We start from the raw sequence: 22,719 nt of genomic DNA on the forward strand, positions 1-22,719 counted from the left end.
TCGACCAGGATAGGTTCGGCCGATCGAAGTTCTTGAGGTTCAGTTGATCAGGCCAAAAATGAACTGTTCGTCCTGTCGACCGGACATGTATGTCTGAAGGGCGATTTTCTATTTTGTGAGGTTTGGTCGACCAGGACATTTTGAACTAAGAAGTTCGGTCGACTAGGTAGTTGGGGCATTTTTTGAGGACCCTCGTTCGACTAGAGCGTCATTTTGGGCTCAGTCGACCAGGTGGTCAAAAAGTTGACTCCAAGGGAGTTCGGTCGACCAGGTGTAAATGAACTGTCAAGTTCGGTCGATTGGGCCATGGTCAAATTGTTGACCTGGACCGAGTTCGGTTGACCGGGGCCAAAATGAACTACCTAGTTCGGGCGACCGAGCTGTATGATTTTAGTCTTTTTAGAAAAAGGTTTTTGGTGAGGTGTGCTAGTCCCTAGGGTCTATCTACGGTCATTCTGAGCATTCAAATTCATCATGTAGATGCATGCATTATTACAGACTAGAGATATAAAATTAAATGCAATTACAAATTAAAAACAAATGTCTTCGTCTTTTTGCTCTTCCGACTTCATGGATTGTGGTTGATCATATAGTCTTTAAGTCTTGCAAGTTCCATCACAGTTTCCTTATGTGTGTGTTAAATTAATGGACCTGTTCACATGTTAAATACACACATAAGAAACATGTACTTTGTCAGCATAAAAAAAGGGATCGAACTCAAAAAGTCAACAATATATATATATATATATATATATATATATATATATATATATAAAGAACTCTTTTTTGGTCATATCATATTTAACCCCCATGACCGAGTTGTGCGATCCGAAAACTGGACTTAGCTAGTTGGCTACCAACCAACTAGACTAAATCAAAAGTTTATGCCTATAAGATCAATTTGCCTGTCACATCTTTATACTCATTCTTATACTTAGGCTAAACTGACTATCCACCACCAACATTTCCAAAATAGTGTGGCTGCACTAATATTTATTTGTAACTACGACCATTAGGGTTCTTAAAACATATAATACAATTTATACAATTAAACCGTATAATAATCTGAACATAATCTAGCCCACTTACACTAGCCCTGAAGTGGTGCCTACGATGTGTAGATGATGAAATCTCTCTGGTTAAATCATTTGAGAGCGAAGCTGGGACTTAGGAATAATGTTCTTTTTTCAAGTCGGCCAAGAAATGGAAGAGAAATTGTGAGAGAGAGAGAGAGAGAGAGAGAGAGAGAGAGAGAGAGGAGATGATGAGAAAGGGGAAAGAAAAGGAAGACTTCTTGATTTCTAAGGAAGTCTCCTGTTGAACTGTATATATATATATATATATATATATATATATAAAATATTATATTATTTAATTAATAATTAATTAAATTTTTTTTAGGATTACTTCACTAATCATATATAAATATTTTTGGGGTCACTACATTCTCTCCTTCTTATAAAAATTTCGTTCTTGAAATTTTGGTAGAAAGATCAAACAACCATTCACATTACTTGTAGATTTTCCATTAAAGCCAACTTGCAAAAGCCAATCTTTGAGCTTGAATTGACAAACCTATTTGCCAAAAACAAGAAGTCCTGACTTCTTATATCAACAAGAGTTTTTAGAATCTTTCCAACAAAAAGCCTAGATCATCAATGCGAATGGTCCTATTAGTGCCTGTGGATAGCCCACTCTTGAGAATTTTGCACTAAGTAGAGCACATGGAAACAACCATGCATGACCTTTGAGGCTGTGCATGTGTCTTTAATGTGAATAATCTCCTCAAAGGCAATCTTGCAAACTAGATTCATCGACATCTTCATGTTGCTTGTTTTGATGCCCATCTGAGATTGAGTTGCTTATTTGAGTGTCAAGAGTGAAGAAGTAAAAGCATCAAATAATGTCAAGATTAGCTAACCTTGTTAGGTTTGACTATAATCTCGACTATACTTTATGGTCAATATAATCTTCATTTTTGGCTCATCTTCCTCGTTTTCATAAATCAACGCTTAATATGGGCACATATGCATCAAAATTTGGAAACACATCGAGAGTAATGGAAAATATATGGCGTAACATCACTAGGAAGAGGTTAGATTATGGAGAGTCCCATTAGGAGGGTGTAAATTGTGCACTCTTGTGTGGAGAGAGAGAGAGAGAGAGAGAGAGAGAGAGAGAGAGAATTTGAAAAGACAACCAATAGGGAAAATCAACCAAATTAATGCAACCAATAAAATTAAAGTATTAAGTGGCTAACTAATCGTAAATTTATATATATATATATATATATTTAAAAACAATTGTTAAGATTAATACAAACTTTATTAATCTTTTTGTACAAATACAACTGTACAAGGTCATCCCTTTTATAGGAGAAGGAGGCATACAAGGGTACAAGAGTATTTTAGGGAGATATACTAACATCCCCCCTCAAACTCAAGGTGGTATCAAAGATGACATCTAGAGTTTGCAGACTAAAGCACAATGATGACCAGGTGGATGAGTTTTCGTGAAGATATCAGTCAACTGATCAGCCGAAGGAACTGACAAGAGGCGAAATGTCCCGTCCTGAAGATGATGATGCACAAAATGACAGTCGATTTTGATATGTTTGGTGCGTACATGAAAGAAATCATTGTGAGTGATCTGGACAGCATTATGATTGTCACAATAAAGGAGCTCCTGTGCACAACGATTGTGGCTTCGCGGCCCTACCCTTCTTTTGCTCTGGGCTCTGTACTCTCTCTTGCTCTCGAGGGGAATAAAATGGCTTCCTCTTCTCCATCGACCAAAGAGTCCTCCACGGTGGAGCCCGTGGTAGAGGCAACGAAATCTCAAACGTAGGCTGAGCAGCACTAGACGATTGAGTGACGATGGAGAGTCTAAAGCAGATACCGGTGATGATGGTGGCCATGGACGCCAGATGGAGACCAGAGGGAGACGGGACCAGAGGGATTTCGACCGGCAGCGGTTTGGCAAGATGACGACGATGTCATCCGAAATGGCTACCAACGATGATGACAACGTCGTCTGGAATGGCAGCCGAGCAGAGGAAATACGATGATGATGACATCATCTGGAATGGCAGCGAGCAGGAAATTTAGGAAAAAAAAGAAATTAGGTTTAACTGGGCTTTGATACCATGTTAAGATTAATACAAACTTTATTAATCTTTTTGTACAAATACAACTGTACAAGACCATCCCTTTTACAGAAGAAGGAGGCATAAAAAGGTACAAGGGTAATTTAGGGAGATATACTGACAACAATAATGTTACTTGGAAGCATGAATTTTTGGGTTTTAGATTTGAATTTGAATGAATTTGGATAAAAGTTAATATAATTTTATACTATATATATATATATATATATATATATATTTAAATCCTCTCAAATTCAAATCCAAAACCTCTTCCAAGCATATGAAAAATAATTAAATGAGCTAACAACATTATACAAGCAACTAAATTAGACAATCAAAAATTAATACTATAGCCCCCACGAGTATGACACAGTGGAAAGATATCAGTAAGTAAGAAGGAGTATCAGATGTTTAATTCCAAGTAAATACACTCACGGAGCTAACGGTAGTTGTGGATGTTGAGAGTTTACTCTGTGAGTCAGCGGGGACCGTGGATGGTAATGAAAATGTGTCCCAAGGGTCGGGTTGACCGAACGTCTAACTGATGCATAGAAGCTGTATCCGCATTCTAGACTTTACCATGATCAGTGAGACCTAGGGGCGGATGATGCTGATCCGTAGGTTTAATACTGCACCAGGGGGTTCAAAGGGCTTGTTGATGGTTGGAGTTCTTATGTAATAAAAAAAACGAATACTATAATTGAAAATTTAGAAATGTTAAAAATTAAGAATGGAAATTGAAAGGTTTCCATGGCCAAAAGGACATAAAATATAGATATTGCTTGTCCATACCACATAGTATGTAAGAGTAATATAAGTTAATTCATAATGCAACTTCACAAGAAGTCTATATTATTTTAAATATAGATATTGCTTGTCCATTTTACTGTAAGACACTAAATAAAAAAAAAAAAAAAAAAACAAAGAATGGCGACTGAGGGGAAAAAAAAACTAGAAATTAGCTTTATTACAACAAGAAAAAAAGAAGAAAAGAAATGAACTTTATTACAACCGAGAAAAACACTCTCAAAAGATTGAAGTTTTAATGAATTAAAATATAATGAAGCCTTAACTCGCTGCGTGGAAGCTGCGCTGTCTCGTTCTCTTCTCCCTCTCTCTGCCCGCTTCTCTTCTCCCTCTCTCTTTAAGTCCGTATTCTAGGAGAGAGAAACAAAAGCCCCGTATCTTCATCAAATACGGCATAGGACTTGAGGAGCTCTTCGCAATTTCCGCTCCTCGTCCGTCCCTGCTTCTCCCTCTCTCTCCGCCATAGCTCTCTTTCTTCGTGTACCAGAACCTGCACTATCCTCACCCTCGGATCCGGCCTTTAATCTCCGAACTATATTGCTACAATTCCATCAGGTTCGATCTTTTCTTTTCGTGATCAGATCTGGGTTCATATCTGTCCTTTGAATTTTCTTGTTGTGCGTGCTGTTCAGATCTCTTTCTTATCTTTGATTGATCGTGAACTTTATCGTTTTGTCGTAGATTTAGCTCAATACCCACCTGGTTTTTTTGCTTGTTTAGGGTTTAATGATGCGTGCTCTTAATGGAATTATTGATTTCGGTTGACAAAAGTGATATGTATTGAATTGAGATCATTAATTTTTTTGTTTATTTTCATTCAACTATTTAATTCGTTTGTTCATAATTGAATTGATACCATCTTTTATTGTGTTTGTGTTTGTATTTGATGTTTCTTTACAGCAATCTGATCCAGGTTGATATGATTTCTTAATGCAGTCTATTCTTTTTGGTTCTTTCCTTTCTATTCTTATCTTCCTCGAACGCGGGTGGATATTTTGTTTTGATTTTGATGCATTATAGCTTTTATTTTTTGGCTTAAATTCAGGTAAGCTTGGTAATTTTAATGAAAACTGCACAAAGTTTGTGTGGTGAGTGACTATCTGTATGTGTTAGTATTTGGATGGATCTGCTGAAGTTCCGGGGGATCTGAATTCCTTTCCCCCATATAAATTTTTTTCACCGTGCATGCACTGTCTGAATTTGAATTTCATCAAATTGGAGGGTTGGATTTTGGATGAGTTTCATTCTAGCAGCTACATGACTAGAGTTGTTAGCTGCAAATTATAATTTTGACCCATGATTCCAGGTCATTCACAAAATGTTATTCCCTGTGAAAGTGCGATATTTATAATTTCTTATAGTTTAAAGTTTGATTATTTAATTTTTCATTAGTGGGTTTCAAAGTGTTGACAGTTTCTTGATATTGTCCTATTTCTTGAGATGTATATTATGAATTTTGTTTCTAGTCATTTTATTTTACTTTTATGTTCTCTCTTCATAAACTCTCCCTGTGATTGAGCTACTTAGCCATTTTCTTGAAACATAATATGAGGTGTCCACTTCAAATGGTTTCTGATTCTTAATGCTATAGTTTTTTATTTTATTTTATTATAAATAATGAATAACCGTTAAAGAGGTAGTCCATTATTTGGTTTTGAGAATAAAGCCAGTGGCCCAACCATAACGAGAAGAGACCTCTCCTAGCATTCCTATTCGTTTGGAAAAGTAGGATATTGTGTTTTATGTACATTTCTTCTTCTTTAACTTCTTGGTTTGTTTTTTTGTTACTAATTCATTGTTGTATATATTAATTTTATTGATTACTTTGTTTCTGGTTTTGATGGTTATCAGTTGCTTATTTTTGTTCAAACATGTGCTTTGGTCATGTACTTCAAAATTTTAATCAGAAGTATTAAGATTATTGAACCTAATCAACATACAGTTCTTTGGAATATTTATGATCTCAAGCTTTATTTTGAGTATTATTGGTACCAGCTTTTCTTGTCAAATTCTTGAGTTTAACCCCATTCTTGTTGCACAGGTGTTGAGGCCATCTTCAGCTGAATAAGACACTGCATTTTGAGCTGTTGCTAGTATGAAGAAAGCCTTTGATCAAACTGTTAGGGACCTGTAAGTTTGTGTGGTTTTTCAATATTTGGTGTCTGTTGGCATAGCCTCAGTGAGTTTTATTTTAAATGCTTGTAGCCAATGTTTTTTCTGAAAGAGGATCAAAATGTTTTTTGAATGGATTTAATTAATTTTAAATGTAAGATTGCAGTATTCACTTAATTTGTATAATTTTAAATGGTTTCTATTTTCCTAAATATTTAGTTACTGCTGCAGCTTGAATAATCCTTTTTTTCCCCTTTGCTTTTGCAGTAAGAGAGAGGTGAATAAGAAAGTCCTTAAAGTTCCTAGTATAGAACAGAAGGTAAAGTTCTTTCCACCTACCACAGTCCCGTTTCCTCCCCCAATTTAATTGCACTCTCTTTTCTGGGAAATTTGGGTTAGCAGTTGGAATGACTGACACATATTTCTTCTTTATTAATTTGATGTGGTGTGTGCAAATGCATCCACGTGCAAAATTTTTTTGAGGACCTTGATGCAGATATGACATATTGATTTTCTATGAGGGATTATTGTGGCTTTGTTATAAATCTTGAGCTTAGCATATTTTCTCATTGAAGACACATTTTTTCCTTCTCTTTTTTTCACAACATGTGTCTATATATTACACGAGCATCGTAGGAGGCTTGTTATTTACTTATCTGCTGCTATTTATGAAGCATATTATTAGAATAACAAGAATGCGATATTACAGTGGGGGGTTTTCAGATAAAAAAAGATTTATGTTGAAGGAAAAAAGAGTACAAGAAGGACAAGAAGATTACTTTAAGAGAGAGAGAGAGGAACAACAGTGTAGCAACATTTTCCAATCTCCTTGCATGTCAATTCTTGAAACTCACCAAAAGAACACCTAAGTGTTATGAGAAGACGAGTCAACTCCACTCCAACCTATTAGAAGTTTTCTGATCTTTAAAGATCCTGGAAGCCAAATACATCAAATAACTGCAAAAATAGCACACTTCCAAAGAAGTTTCCCTCCTCATGGCTTTCAATAGCCACACAGTTTTGGAAAAATTCTTCAAGAACTCCAAACAATCTACCCCACATGGGACAAGAGAAGCCAAAGCAAAAAAAAGGAAAAAAAAAAAGCATGTGTCTTGCTGCCCTAAAAACAAAGAACACAAACACCTAGAGAGAACGCATTGTGTGGTCTTCTGTGTGACACGTCATTAGTGTTAATCTTGTTAATGACCCTTGCACCAGGAAAAGGTCCTAATTTTAGCAGGAATCTTTGCTTTCCAAATAGAAGAGTGAAGAAGAGCAATGTTAGAGCAATGGTTAAATGATCACATAATGATTTACAAGAATAATCTCAAGAGGCATCTATGGTCCAAATCCTTATATCTCGCCTTTCAGGAAGAGAAACAGAATCAGGAACCTTCAACAACTAAACACGATAATTCGTCTCTCTCTTGTTCAGATTGCTCCTAAAGAAATTCCAAGAACTATTGCTTCCATGAGAGATGATACAGGAGCATTTTGTCAATTGGAGTGGCAAAAATGACGAAGAAAATAGTGAAGAATGGAGTTTATTTGGTGATTTCCAAAAACTGAATGAACTTGTCATCACCAATACTAGTTTACCTAAGAAATGAAAGGAGTATAAACCTGAAAAATGAATTTCCAAGAGCTTGGATGGGTGACATTGACACCAGTTATAGCTTCACGATGGTTATTGGATCAACTAATGCTAAAGGGCTTAGATTCCAAAGGGAATCACCAAAATCAATACTTATTGAAGCCATTTGCTTTATATCACTGAGCCAGAGATTTTGATGCCCAAGTGGAGTTATATGGCTTTTGAATGTGGAACCTAACCAAGGAAGCGGTGCCATAATAGTCTTATGTTGCAGCAATTGTGGATTCTGTGCCAAATCCTTATGTGCTGATTGGCTATAATTTTGAGTGATTTCAATGTAGCTGAAACAAAAAAGATGGAGTTGGCCATATACATTTTTACCATATTGTACTCTATAGTTTGAGATAGTTGTCGTCAACATTTAAGCAAATTGTGAAATTGTTTTGTAGTGGATAGTGGCCAGCTAAAATTATATTTGAATGGTATTATACAACACTTTGAGTTCACTTTACATTGACTATCCTAATTGATTCAGTTGTATAATTTTGAACTTTTTCCTTTTCTTTTGTAATGGCTAATATCAGACTCGTGTGTTGAGTTATAAATCCCTCAATCAAATGGAAAATTCATAGTCTCAACTAGTGATCATACAAGCTTTTTGCTAGAATAATTTCTTCAATTTTTTTTTTGTGGCAGGTTCTTGATTCTACTAGTAATGAGTCATGGGGCCCTCATGGATCACTTCTAGCTGATATTGCACAAGCTACCAGAAACTAGTAAGCTTCAAACTGGGTGACGGTTCTTTGTGTTTGTTGTTTTGTTTTGATGAAATTCATATTTTATTATGCATGCAGTCATGAGTACCAAATGATCATGGGAGTGATCTGGAAGCGGATCAATGATACTGGCAAGAATTGGCGACATGTCTATAAGGTTTACAGTAGTTTAAATGCACCAGTTTCTATAACTGGCAGCTTCTTACTCGTTTGGTTTTATCTGCAAATTCCCATGGGTTATTTGGAGTATATATAGTTTCTATGTTTTGCTCTTTTGCATGGAATGATTTGACGCATTACAGTTTAAACCCTTTCTGAAATTCTTTAAGTTATGGTGTATGTTCTTGCTTTTTTTATCATGGTTTTAAATAGCAGCTGCGATCATTATGTAATGCTGGTATGTAGCAGGCATCTAGGTTACTGATATTGTTACACATTGCCAAGTTGGTGGGAAGAAAATTCACAGCCATAGTGACTGTTATGGACGACTACTGTTTTGTAACTGCTACAGAACTGTTCCACCAAAAATAAAAAAAATATATTTTTTAAAGTTCTTCGCATTTTTCCTCCCTCCCTCCCCCTCTTTTCATAAGTCATTCTTGACAGTGAAGAGGGGGAAGAAGATTATAATGAGGATGACAATGATACAAAAACTATTTATTTTAATTTTTTTTATTAATATTCATAGAAGATGAATTCACTAACAAATTTATATGAACACTACTTTGTTAAAAAAATATTTATTTTGATAATATCAATAAATTGATATTTATTTTCTATATTTTTCAGTTTCAACCTTCTTTTCTTTCTAGTTTTTATCATGTTCAAGTTGTTAGTATTTTATATAATGACAAAAAATTTGATTATATACTATAATTAAAGCTTAGTGTTAGGGCTTGACAGTGTAACCTCGGTTAAATGGGGAGGAGAGATGTCTTCACTTGTCCTTGCTAGGGATTTTTATACTGGATGTTGTATTACTTGGATGATGGCTTGTGTGGTTGTCTTGTTGATTGAATATAACAACTAGTTCCACGTATCATTGAGTATGAAGGTCGCTTGTCTTCATGATATCATTATTGTTGGAATTGATATTTCGTGACTATGAATGGCTTCCGAAGACCTCTCAAATATTCATGACAACCGAATTGAACGTGTTGTTATTGGCTGACTTTGTTGTGGGAGAGCCTCGACGAGTACCGTGCGGCCCGTTAATTGAGTTCAAATTGGAGGTCCGTGACAGTTGGTATCAAAGCACGGTGTGCATGAGCCTGGTGTGCGTGAATTCTATGAGTTGTAAATTGAGAATTTAAAATTTTGTAAAACAGAACAATGCGGAGGCATGTATGGCAAGGGATGCCTCAAAAGAAAGGCATGCCAATAGAGTTTGAGGCCGCCAAAGAGAAAATGATTTTGAAAACAGAATTGTGGAACTTGAATAAGGCACTCCATGTATAAGAACACCTAGTATGGAGCAGTTGAAAGCCTCGAGAATAGGTTGAAATACATTGAGGGCTTGATGCCATCTCCCATCTCATGGAGGAGAAAGACAAATAGAGCTTGTGGTATTCGAAAGGAGGATTGAGCAATCGGAAACGTATCGAGGGCGTGATGCCATCCATCATCCCAAGGGGTAGTGCCAATAGAGTTTGAGGCCTCCCTACGGGAAGCATACCAATAGAGCTTGAGGTCTGCCAGAGAATATTGAGTTATTGGAAGCCTTGAGTAGGCTGAAACATATCTAGGGCGTGATGCCAGTCATTGTCCAAAGTGGTAGAACCAATAGAGCTGGAGGCCTCCCTACGGGAAGCAAACCAATAGAGCTTGAGGTCTGCCAAAGAATATTTAGTTATTGGAAGCCTTGAGTAGGTTGAAACATATCGAGGGCGTGTTGCCAGTCATTGTCCAAAGTGGTAGAGCCAATAGAGCTTGAGGCCTCCCTATGGGAAGCAGACCAATAGAGCTTGAGGTTTGTCAAAGAGTATTGAGTTGTTGCCTTGAATAGGCTGAATCACATCTCCGGTGTGATGCCATCCATGATCCCATAGGGTAGAGCCAATAGAGCTTGAGGCCTCCCTACAGGAAACATACCAATAGAGTTTGAGGTCTGTCAGAGAGAATATTGAGCTATCGGAAGCCTTGAATAGGCTGAAAGACATCAATGTCGGATGCAATCCAGAATCCCACGGGGTTGTGCCACTATAGCTTGAGGCCACCCTATGGGAGTTAATTGAGATCGTGGGTTATCTTTGTGCAATGGAAAAGAATTCATGACAATTTTATGGGTAAGTGAGCAGAGGACATCTAGTAGGACTATAGAGAGATGGCAATGGTTCTCGCCAAGCATCCAAGAAAGTAGGCAAGGTGTCATGCCAAGTGCTAAAGGGGTTGGCGGGGTGAACACTGCACACTCTGGTAAGTCAACATGGTAGAGAAAGGGTAATGGTTGACGCCAAGCGCCCAGGAAAGTAGGTAGGGTGTCGCACCATGCGCTAAAGGGTTGGCAAGGTGAACGATGCATGCTTCAGATATTATGGCAGGGAAAGGATAATAGTTCACGCCAAATACCTAGGAAAGTAGGCAGGGTAACACGCCAAAGCGCGAAAAGGGTAGGCATGGTGAACGCTACACGCTCTGACCAAGTTAATATAGAGACTTGGAAGCCTCTGATGACTTGAACGATGATATGATGCGAGATTCGGTAAGTTTCGATACCCAAAAGACAACCAACTGGAGTAGATGAGTCGTATACCTTTTCGGTTCTTTATTTGTCAGTTGTCGTAATTACCTCACATAGTCGATGAGTCGTATCCTTTCACATCCTTAATTGTCAGTTGTCATAGTTATCTCACACAATCGACGAGTCGTATCCTTTTTAGTCCTTTACCAGCTAGTTGTCATAGTTGCTTCGCGCAGTGGATGAGTCATATCCCTTTTTAGTTCTTTACAAGTCAGTGGTTGTATTTCTCTCATACCGTGGATGAGTCATATAGAGTAGAGACTAAATATGTAGAGTATAACTTGGTAGACATGTAGTCAATGATGAAGGTTGTCAACAACAACAAGAGTGGGAAGGCTTTTTACAAATACATCGATGAGGTCGTCGATAGAGTGGGTTGGGGAGAATGTTAGGGCTTGATAGTGTGACCTCGGTTAAATGGGGAGGAGAGATGTCTTCACTTGTCCTCGCCAGGGATTTTTATACTGGATGTTGAATTACTTGGATGATGGCCTGTGTGGTTGTCTTGTTGATTGAATATAACAACTAGTTCCACGTATCATTGAGTATAAAGGTCGCTTGTCTTCATGAATTCATTATTGTTGGAGTTGATATTTCGTGACTATGAATGACTTCCGAAAACCTCTTGAATGTTCATGATAGCCGGATTGAATGTGTAGTTATTGGCCGACCCTGTCGAGGGAGAGCCTCGAGGAGTGCCGCGCGGCCCGTTAATTGAGTCCAAATTGGTGGCCCGTGACACTTAGGTTAATTTGTTAGTCTAAGAGCCTAAATTTATTAGATTTTTATTACTTTAGCAAACAAAATAATAGCAACCTATTTAATTTATTGCATTACTTGTTTGTTTAATTGATTAGCCAAATATATAATTTTTTTTTTATTAATTGATTTATCTCACATATGATTAATGTGAAAGTAAAATTTTTTTTCACGTCAGCAACTTAAAACAAATTTAGAATTTATTGCTGTTACTTGACAATATTAGTTAGTTAAGCTAAAGGATCCAGAATCCGCCAAACTCTTTTTGAGAAGGATTAATACCTTTTAACTGATATACATATGATTGTGTGTGCTTGAAAAAAAATTCATGACTATTACAGCTGCAACTGGTATTTAAAACCATGTTTCATTTGAACCTTGCATTTTTTTTTTAAATATTTTTTTGGCTACTATATTTTTAGTTTGTTGTTTTGCTTCTGTATGATGCCTTAACAATGCACTGATGACAAGATTTTTGTTGAGCTTCAGGCTTTGATTGTTTTAGAATACCTGGTCGCCCATGGGTCAGAGCGTGTCATTGATGAGATCAGGGAGCATTCATACCAAATATCTGTAATTCTCAGTTCCCTGCTACAATTTAATTGCCATATAATTAAAACAATTCTTTGTTGACTCTTCAACAACTTCGTAATGTATGGGGATCAATGTGTTAGTAATGAGTTGTGTTTTCTTAACAGACGCTGTCCGATTTTCAATATATTGATTCCAGTGGTAGGGACCAGGGAAGCAACGTCAGAAGAAAATCTCAGAGCCTTGTGGGCCTAGTGAATGATAAAGAAAAGATACAAGAAGTTAGGCAGAAGGCTGTTGCTAACAGGGACAAGTAAGTCTGCTTCTGACAATATTTGGCTGAAATACCTTCACGTTTGCCTGCCTGTTTGAACTTGTACTTGATATATATAGAACATTTTTCAATTATTGTTGCTGGCACACTTTATTGCATCTGTGTTTAATGAGTTTTACTTGTTTTTGTTTTCTTAGATCTCAGTTTATTGAGAAACATATCTGCTATCATATGTAATCTCTTAATACATATTCCATATTCTTTTAATGCATTCCATTTTCTTAATAGGCAAGAAGTTGAAAGGGCACCAAGGAGGTGTAACGCATTTACAACAAAGCAGAAACTGCAAAGAAATATAAATAAAATATCAAAAATAAAATTTTGGCCTCATCAAAATGCAAATCATTAAATCAAATGAGTTGGTTTGTGGATGTACTATAAGAGGAAATGATGGTATGTTTTTCTTGGACAGCATCCTTTGAAAAGAGAGCAAGGTTACTTATCCAAGAAAGTATCCCACCCTTCTGACATATTCAAAATAGTATCACTATATCACCCTTGCTCACTCAAAAGTTACTTGACCTAGAAAAGTATCCCACTCTTTTTAATGTCTTCACTTGCCATTTCATAGCTTCAACAAGCATGAAATCATTACTAATTCTGGCCCCTTTTTAATACTCTCCTCAAAAAGGGACTTTCACAAGTTATTGTCATATTTAATTTCCTACAATAGGTTCATCTTTCTTGTTTTTTTCTGGAGTCTTTTTTGATATCCCTCTCTGTTCAAGTCTAGATAGGTTGTCTTTGTGCTTTGTTATGAAAATTTCATTGTGCGCATCTGGGACCTTCTTGTATGTGATTCCAGTGGCGGTATACGATTTTTATCTTAAACTTGAGTTCTGCTGGCAGTATCCTGTATCTTTCTTGCATGAAAGTTCTGCACCTTAAACTTCATTTAAGATGGACTGGCATGGGAGGGAAAACAATTGTATACAAATATATATATATATATATATATATATATATATATATTGAATTTAAAAATGTTTTCCTTCTGATTGAGATTATTATGGATGAGACTTGTGACTAGTTTAAATTATTCAGGTTTCGTGGTGCATCCTCAACAGGGGGAATGTACAGGCCCAGTTCATATTCCAGTACTGGAGGATATGGTGACCGATATGATGATGATCGTTATGAAGGCCGTTGGAGCAGAGAAGATGATCGAAATGGCTATGGGAGAGAAAGAGAATGGGGCTATAGGGATGATGATAGGTATGGTAAAAATGGGGACCCATATGGTCGTGATGTTGACCGCTATAGTAGAGATTCTGATGAACGTGATGGAAGAGATAGTTACAGAGATGATGATTTCCGGGGAAGAAGTCGAAGTGTTGATGAGTATCAGTATGGATCAAGGAGTAGGAGCTCTGATAGAGGTCGTGCTTATGATGATGATGGTCAATATTCATCTCGGTATGTGTTTTACGTGTAAAACATTTATTAATAAACCAAACATAAATGCATCAGGGGTTCCCATTAAGTTCCATTTACCTTGTAATCTTGAATATACTTTCTTTTATTCTTATTCTAGTTTGTTTGGAAGAGAAGCAAGTTCTGCAGAAAATAAGATTGTTCAGACCCAGAAAAAAAGGAGTGTGCATATGGAGGCCTTAAAAAATGAGCAAATACAGGCACATATCCTAGGCTCTTCTCCCCCGCCCCCAACCCCTCCCCAGCGCAAAATATACTACCTTTTATTCTTAGTCTAGTTTGTTTGGAAGAAAAGCAAGTTTAGCAGAAAATAAGATTGTTCAGACCCAGAAATAAAAAACAGTGTGTTGTGTACGGAGGAGGCCTTGAAAAGATGAGCAAATACAGGCATATGGCGTAGGCTCCCCCCAACCCCCTCCACCCCAAGAAAAACCCCAACAACCCTAAAATCTTATGGGAAGCTTGACATCCTGTCCATGTATTATCATATGGCTAACTTTATCGTTTTCATCCTGCAGAGGAAGTGGTGCCAGGGCTGATGATCAATCTCAGGATGGAAGGTAAAATCGTACTAAATTTATTTTTAACTAGTTGGTGGCAATGAATATTTTTCAGGACCACGCTTAACACAATGCTGCTTCTTCTTTATCACTTTTTTGTTCGCAGGAGACTGGACCGGAAATTTTCTGAACAAAATCTTGGTGCGCCCCCCAGTTATGAGGAAGCAGTAAGTGACGCTCGAAGCCCTGTTCATAATGACAGGTACTAATATTTTAACATAGGCATGCACTTGGATTTTGTTTTCAATGATCTTTAGTCCAGTTCTAATTTTTCCTTGGCAAAAGGGATGGAGAAAATAAGGCAGCATCTGCTCCTAAGCCATCTTCTCCACCTATAAGCAGTGGTCCAAGCCAACCAACCATTGCTCCTGGCAATTCAGTATCTCCGGTGAACCAGGGAGTTGATGCTTTTGATGAATTTGATCCACGTAGTTCAGTTACAGGTATTGAAAGTGCTATATGGTGGTTCATGTTTGTGTGCTAACTCTAGCTTTATCTCCATCATTACATTGAGTTGATGTACATAACTTCTTATTTCTCTTTCTAAATAATTTATTTCATAAATGATATTTGCAAAAAATTTTAAGTACTCTTCTAGATGCCTTTTAGTTTGTAAAATATTTCCAAGTGGTGTTTGGTTGATGAATTAATGCATATTGTCAGACTTAGTATCTGGAATGTTTAATTAACCTTATTATCAAAGTAAAGAGGGAAGTTATGTTTCCTTTACCTCTGCTAACTTTTTCTTGATGATCGAGGGGACCTTCCTTACAGATTCTAAAACAACATTGCCATCTGAGCTTGATAATTCCATCTGGTACCTGCCCTTCTGTTTATTAATAGCCAAATACAGTGACAAAAAGTTGATATTTTATCACTAACCTTGGTCATATATGAAAAGTTAGTAGATGTATGTCTTCCTTTACTAATGTTTTCCTAAGGGTTATAATTTCATTAGATTTATCTGAGAAATGCTGTTCTGGTCTCTTTTATTTTTAATTTTTTAAATTTGTAAAATTATAGTTTTGAGTTTCCATCTTTCTGATTTTTAGTTTCCATGTTTGAACATTAACAAAGTAAGTTGTATGTAACATAGTTTTATTTTATTTTGGGGAAATTATCTTTTTATTGCAATTTTGGTGTATTTTATATTTTCAAAATTGTAGTAGCACTAAAATCTTCATTTTAGTTCCCATATTTGAAAGCTTACAAACAAAAAGGTGCCAATAGTAGAATTTGCTAACGTCAGAGAAGTTATTCTTTATTTATTTATTTTTTTTTTAATTTTTCCAAACGTTACAGGAGGTCTTGGCAATTTGAGAAAAACGAATGAGGGTATTTTGTAATTTTCTCCAAGGAGAAGGCAACAGCCTCTTTAGCTGTGGAAAATGGTTTCATTTTTTCCATTTTTGATTTTACAAAGAATTACAGAGTGCTACCGTGTTTTTCAGTTTTCCTATATTTATTATGAAATGTAAAAAAAATGTTTTTATTGTTTTCCAAATTTTCCTTATAAATGTTGAAAAACTGGAAAACAAGATGGCATTTTTGCGACACTTAGAAAATTTGGGAATGTAAACTAACTATTTTCCACATACACCCTCATTTTCCCTGGGGTAGTATGACCAAGCAATATATCTGATTGATCACCTTATTTTGTGATCACCTTATTTTGTCCATGTGTATGACTTACACCTCAGCTGAACTTGTTTAGTTCTAGTTCTAAATTTAGTTGGGTTGGACAGACAACCTTCAATCTGTCAGCATGGCTGTAGCACCTGTTAGAATGTCGAGCAACGTAGAATAAGCATTTTGTTTGGAGATTGAGTAAACATGAGGATGTTGACAGGGATGCACTGCAATACAAGAAAGAACAAAAAATGGACATGGATGAGTAGAAGTATTGCATAGGTTAGGGTAGCCTCAATTAAAGATACCATAGATGCTCTAGGACAAGTGATTTGATTTAGATGGAGGTTAGTCTTGGGACCAGTGAAGACCAAAGAGAACATGGTTGAGGCAGTAATAAAAAACATTTAATTGAATTTAATTTTATAGAAGGGGTAATGAGGATCCGTGTAGCCAACCCCAAATAGGGGATAAAGGCTTTGCCGTTACTGTTGTTGGTTGGAATTAAAGTCTTGCTGAACTGCACAAGTTGCTGCTTGACCCTGAGAGTGTGTTTCTAAACAATATGAAGTTTGCAGGTTTAGGCAAGCATACAAGAACTTGTCATTCCTGTCGACAACTCTGCATTTTTTTTCTGAAAGAAAAGTGGGTGGGAGTGAGGATAGGGAGATTGTGCATTTAGATTAGTGGATATGTTTTTATTATAACTTTAAAGACCTCAATAAAATGTGAGTTAGATATGCTGCGAAGGGTTGATCTTTTTTGCACCAAGCAGTGGTATGCATGTTACAGTCAAGATTACAAAGTTGCCATGCTTTTGTTGATAGCAATGAAATTTAACTTGATTTTCCTTTTTTGTTTTGATTCTATTTGAAAGTTGATCTGTGCTAGTGTTTGATTCATGTGCCCTTGTATTGAAAAAATCAAATTTCCTTCAAACCTAGGTTGTTTAGTCTTCTGATTAATTTCTTTACCTGTATAGGTATGACATTTTTCCTGTTTACTTTTAGTCTCTGACTAATTGATTAGCTCATCATTTTTGATTCTTCTGATTAAGAATTAAGTTGCTTGCCTATGCTGCTATCCATATTGTAAGCTGTTGCAGTCTCCTTTATAAATACTACCTATTTTGCAAATTATTGTAGACCCCATTATGGTACAAAGTGCACTGTGATCATTTTATTGAAAAGCTAATGATGAATGCAGCCCACTTTGCAATAGCCTGTTTATTGCTGGTGGCTGATTGGCATCCCCATGCCTGCAAGCTGTCATAGTCTTAAGACTGTTAGCAGTTTGATATTTGTAAATAGAGGAATTTATAGTTTTAGAACGAGCTTACACTGTGAAGGAGGTACTATTGTTGCAGCTCCTTTTGCGTTAAAGAACCTAATTAGGTACTCATGTGCTTTTATCTACTCCTTGGTTAGCTGCCCTGCCTGCATCAAATGGTGCTGAAATGGACTTGCTTGGTTCTCTGTCTGATTCATTTTCTTCGAACTCATTGGCTATCGTGCCAGCTACATCTGGAACTGCAAATGTTGAAGTTGATGCCCATGTAAACTCCGGTCATGGACCTACATTTGCAGTAGCATCATCAGCGCCATCTGTTATAAACCAGGTAATGTAGGACATTTTAGATATCTAATATGTTTTAGTTAAATTGTCAAATCATCTGGCCTGATCGAGCCTTGTTTTTAGTTCATAAGGTTGCATGCATTTGTGGGTGTATATCCTACAGATTTCATAGATCTTTTTAAGGCACTCACTATTAAAGGGGAATATAAAAAGGAATAGGTGTGTTAACAGTGATATATTCTGACAATGTGTTCTCGAGGAACCCTGAAAATAATCTTGTACGTGCAGCGATGTATTCTTGTTCTGTTTCTGTAAATAGAAAGTTAGAAATAACACAACCTGAATCCCGTGTGTAGCACAATAATCACTAGAAAAAGCAAATATTAATATATTTAAATACTAAATTATGTTGAGAAAGTCACTCTTTCTTTGGGTGGTCAGCTTGAGAAAGCCAGTAAAATATTTCCTGCCTTTTATGTTTGTAACATGATAAAGTTAGACATTTCAGCAAGTATAAAAGGGAAAAAAATAGAAATGGAAAAGTTATTGTTAACTATTATAGTGCCATTGAAAATGGCCAAAATTTGTAGTCTTACTAGAAATAACAGAGGTGTTCACGGTTTGAGTAAAATTTCTAACCAAATTGGTTCAGTGAAGTTTTAAACCAAAGCTGAACTTTATTGTTGAATTATGTGTGTTTTAGGGAGAGAGAGAGAGGTTATCTGGTCGATGAAGAGAGAAGGGGATTGGGCTGGGTTGGGTGAAAGGTGTGCTTAAAAAAACCAAAGGTTCTTCAAGTTGCTGAGAAAACTAAAATCTTGGAGTAAAAAACTTAGGCCCATTTAGTTGTGGAAAAAAATTGAAGAATTACAAAAAAAAAAAAATTTATATTTCAGTTTTGCAACATTTGTACAAAAATGGAAAAAAAAAAAAACAAATTTTGGCACTATTCACTTGTGGAAAATAGTTTATTTTCCATTTTCAAATTAAAAAAATACCACATTTTCCAATTTTCAAATTTGTATAGGAATGTTGGAAAACAAAATTTTATTACTCTCTAGGTCTCTTAAATAATTTTTGGAAAATTGGAAACCACGGTGCCCTTTTGTAATTATTTGAAATGAAAAATGAAAACTATTTTGCACAAGTATAAACCAATACTTTATTTTCTACTTTTTTAATATACAATGAGTGTTAGCTAATATAAAATCACAGAAAGGCGTTGAGGAGGGGTCATTCAAATAAATATGGGATATGTTTTCCTTTTTTTTTTTGTTTTTTTTTTTTTAATTTTTTTTTAAAATTTTTAATTTTTGTTTTTGGGTTTCTTTTGAAGACTGCATGGCTTCTTTTTGGTTGTAGTTCTTTCTCTCGCTTTAAGTGAACTTCTTTCGCTATAATTTTTACATCTTTTGTGTTCTGTGGCTGTTTAAGTCTTCTTTTTTAGGATTTCTTGTCCTCTCTTAGGTTGTAAATTCTTCTCTTTTCCTTAGTTGATTTATTTATTTTTTTGTTTTTCTTTTTATAAAAAAAAAATATGGAAACAGTATTGTAGGAATCATAATTGGAATGATTGATTCCAATTCCTACCATTTGGTATGTGGTAATCTCATTCTGTTCCCATACAGGAATGAGATTTTCCCTTTTTGATTCTTAAAATCAAATTTTGATTCCTGAAAACACTATGATTGATACATATACATACATATATATAATATTATATAATATTACATTTCATAAATTTAAAAATAATATCAATATTATGATATCATTACATATAGATATATAGATATTTTAATATAAAATATTATAACCAATATTATTAATATTTATTGTTTATGTATAATTAATATTTATGAATATATATAATAATATTTTGACATATAAAAAAATAATAGAATAGTATTAAGTAATAAAATACTATTATATAATTGTTGTATGATTATTGGTTGATATTTTCTCTTCGACATTTTATTTGAAAATTTTGCAATACAAGTTCGTGAAAAAGTGGTCTTCTAGTCTTTACCAAAAGGTTAGTTTGTTCCCAAATTGGAAACATAAGACGAAAAAGTCTGCCCCACAAATTGAGGAAGAATTGTTCATATTACGCGTTCTATTAATAGAGATTAATAGTGATTAGGAACATTGAAACAAATAGGAAAGTTCAAGGAGCGAAAGATGCATTTTGCCCAAAAAAGAAAAGTGAAGCTACCTTCACTCTTTCAAATATCCCTCTCTTTAATCCTAATGATATAATTTTTTGATGCAGGGTTTTGAAGATCCATTTGGTGACTCTCCTTTTAAAGCTATCCCATCTTCAGAAAATGCACCCACTCAACCCCAGAATTTTGCTTCTACAGCTTCCTTTCAGGTTTCTATGAACCCAATTTCTGAATTGCCCCAAACAGTTGCTCCAAAGGTGGATGCAGTCCCGAACATGGACTTTGGGGACACTTTTCCTGGCATAACTTATACCACATCGAGTGTCCCCACCACCCAATTTTCAACAAACTCTCAGTTTTTGCCACAGGAGCCAGCCAACAGTCAACTTCCTTCAACAAACCCACAGTTTCTGCCACAGGAGTTGCCACCTTCACATCAGGAGACTGACATTCTAGCAGATATTCTCCCACCATCTAGCTATTCACCTGTTCTGGCTCCTCAGGCGGCTTTTCCTGCTCCAGCTGGCCAACCCGTGCAGCCAAGCACTAATGTTCCTGGAGGCTTGCTTTCCGAGGCAGGTTATACAACTCCAGTAGCTTCACACATGGTTCCCCAAACTCAACCTGGACCTGCTGCACTGTATAACAGTGGCAACTTACTTCCACAGCCTCCTCCTTCAGAATCCATGGCTTTTCAAACTGCTCTTCAAGCTCCAAGTGGATCAATGCTACAGCAGAGCAGTCTTCAGCAGGTTGGTTCTGTGGCCCCCATGGCTTCACAAGCTGCTCTCCAACCTCCAACTGGACCATTACCGCGACAGAACAGTGATCCCTTGGGTAGTTTAATTCCCCAAGCAGGACAAACTGCACCCATGGCTTCACAGCCACCTCTCAATCCATCGAGATCTCTTGATATGGTTTCGCAGACATCTAAGGATAAATTTGAGCTCAAGTCAACAGTTTGGGCGGACACTCTGAGCCGTGGACTAGTCAATTTGAATATATCTGGACGTGAGTGATTATTTTTAAGTTTCTCAATTCTTTCATGGATTGCATAATTATTGAATGCTTACTTTGTCTTGGGGATATCAAATCATCCTTTTCATGCAGCTAAAATCAATCCATTGGCTGATATTGGAATTGATTTTGATGCGATTAATCGAAAGGAGAAGAGGATGGAAAAACCTGCTGCAGCCCCTGTTACATCTACTATTACCATGGGTAAAGCTATGGGATCTGGCTCTGGGATTGGCCGTGCTGGTGCCGGTGCCCTTAGGCCTCCACCAACCCCTATGATGGGTTCTGGGATGGGCATGGGTATGGGAATGGGTATGAGTGGTGCTCCTCCTGGTGCGGGCATGGGCATGAACATGGGCATGGGAGGTTATGGAGGCGGCATGAATCAACAACATATGGGCACGGGTATGGGAATGGGAATGGGGATGGGGATGGGGATGGGGATGGGGCAAGGAGTCCAAATGCAACCACCAACCGGAGCACCTCCTGGATCTACCATGCCTGGTGGTTATAATCCGTCAATGGGGAGTGGTTTTGGGGGTCAACAACCATATGGTGGCAGCTATCGATGAAATTGACCTCCCTGATCGTAAATTTAATGAAAATACCTGTCAGGCGGGAGATAATTTTTTTGGCATGGCGCACTTGCAATGACTTCGTTTTTTGACAATTTCAAATTTACACTCCCACCGCCAGCATCCATTCAGAGCCTGCTGTATTGTCGTCATTAGCTGTAGTTTCCTGTGAAGAGCATGTAGTGATGTATGTTTATTCATCTCCTTGAGGTTTTCTCACTTTTGTTTTGTTCTCGCCTTTGCTTGCCTATTTTTGGGTCATGGGTTTGGGTGCACTTCTCTGTTTCGGCTGTTGTGACGTTTGTGTATCAATGGGAACAACTGTTTGCCAGCTGTATTTTTTTTTTTTTTTTTGATATCCTGTTTCATATATATATATATATATTTTTTGGGACTAGTCAATTTTATATGATATATCCATACTTGAACAATAAATCAGATGATATATTTTCTATACTCGTCCCCTTTGCAGTCATTTTAAAGCTGGAAGGAATGCTCAATGTTCAGTTGTTTTGTAGTTCCTGCACATTTGTGGACGGTGCCATATATGAGGTTGAGTGCTTTATGCCTGCTAAGAAATTTGTGCGCATTTGTTTCCTCTGAACTGGCGCTGAAGGATGGTCCAGGGCTCATTTGTGTAGGGAAAATAAATTTTTTTATACTAACCTCTTTTGGCTGGTTGATAGCATAATTATCTGCATGGAAGCTTTGATAATTAAAAACATTCCCAAAATTTTTGCCTAATGGTAAGAGAACTAATTTAAAAGCTATCCAAGAAGGTTTTGGGTTTTAGGATAGGTCTTTGTTTCATGGTGCGGTTGGGCCAGAGGTTGAGCATGGTGTTGTAAAAGAAGATGGGACCACGGCATTTTAAACATCTATAATACCCGCTGTTTTTCTATTTATTAATTTGAATATTGAAATTTAATGCGATGGACATTTTAATATTTGTGAGAATGAAAGGCTTTC

At 36.5% G+C, this 22,719-nt stretch overlaps 1 protein-coding gene across 1 annotated transcript; it reads left to right on the forward strand.

Moving 5' to 3' along the window:
• The first annotated feature begins 4,179 nt into the window (after positions 1-4,179).
• Positions 4,180-22,147, forward strand: LOC131150819 (clathrin interactor EPSIN 2). The gene is made up of 14 exons (XM_058101818.1): positions 4,180-4,507; positions 5,994-6,082; positions 6,332-6,383; positions 8,355-8,434; positions 8,513-8,591; positions 12,423-12,506; positions 12,632-12,777; positions 13,843-14,214; positions 14,751-14,792; positions 14,899-14,994; positions 15,078-15,235; positions 17,849-18,039; positions 20,266-21,169; positions 21,269-22,147. Exons 2-14 carry the CDS (start codon positions 6,048-6,050, stop codon positions 21,745-21,747), a joined length of 2,718 nt encoding a protein of 905 aa, XP_057957801.1. The 5' UTR covers positions 4,180-4,507; positions 5,994-6,047; the 3' UTR covers positions 21,748-22,147.
• Positions 22,148-22,719: the final 572 nt, after the last annotated feature.

Source organism: Malania oleifera, chromosome 3 (genome assembly GCF_029873635.1).
Source record: "Malania oleifera isolate guangnan ecotype guangnan chromosome 3, ASM2987363v1, whole genome shotgun sequence".
NCBI classification, from domain to species: domain Eukaryota; kingdom Viridiplantae; phylum Streptophyta; class Magnoliopsida; order Santalales; family Ximeniaceae; genus Malania; species Malania oleifera.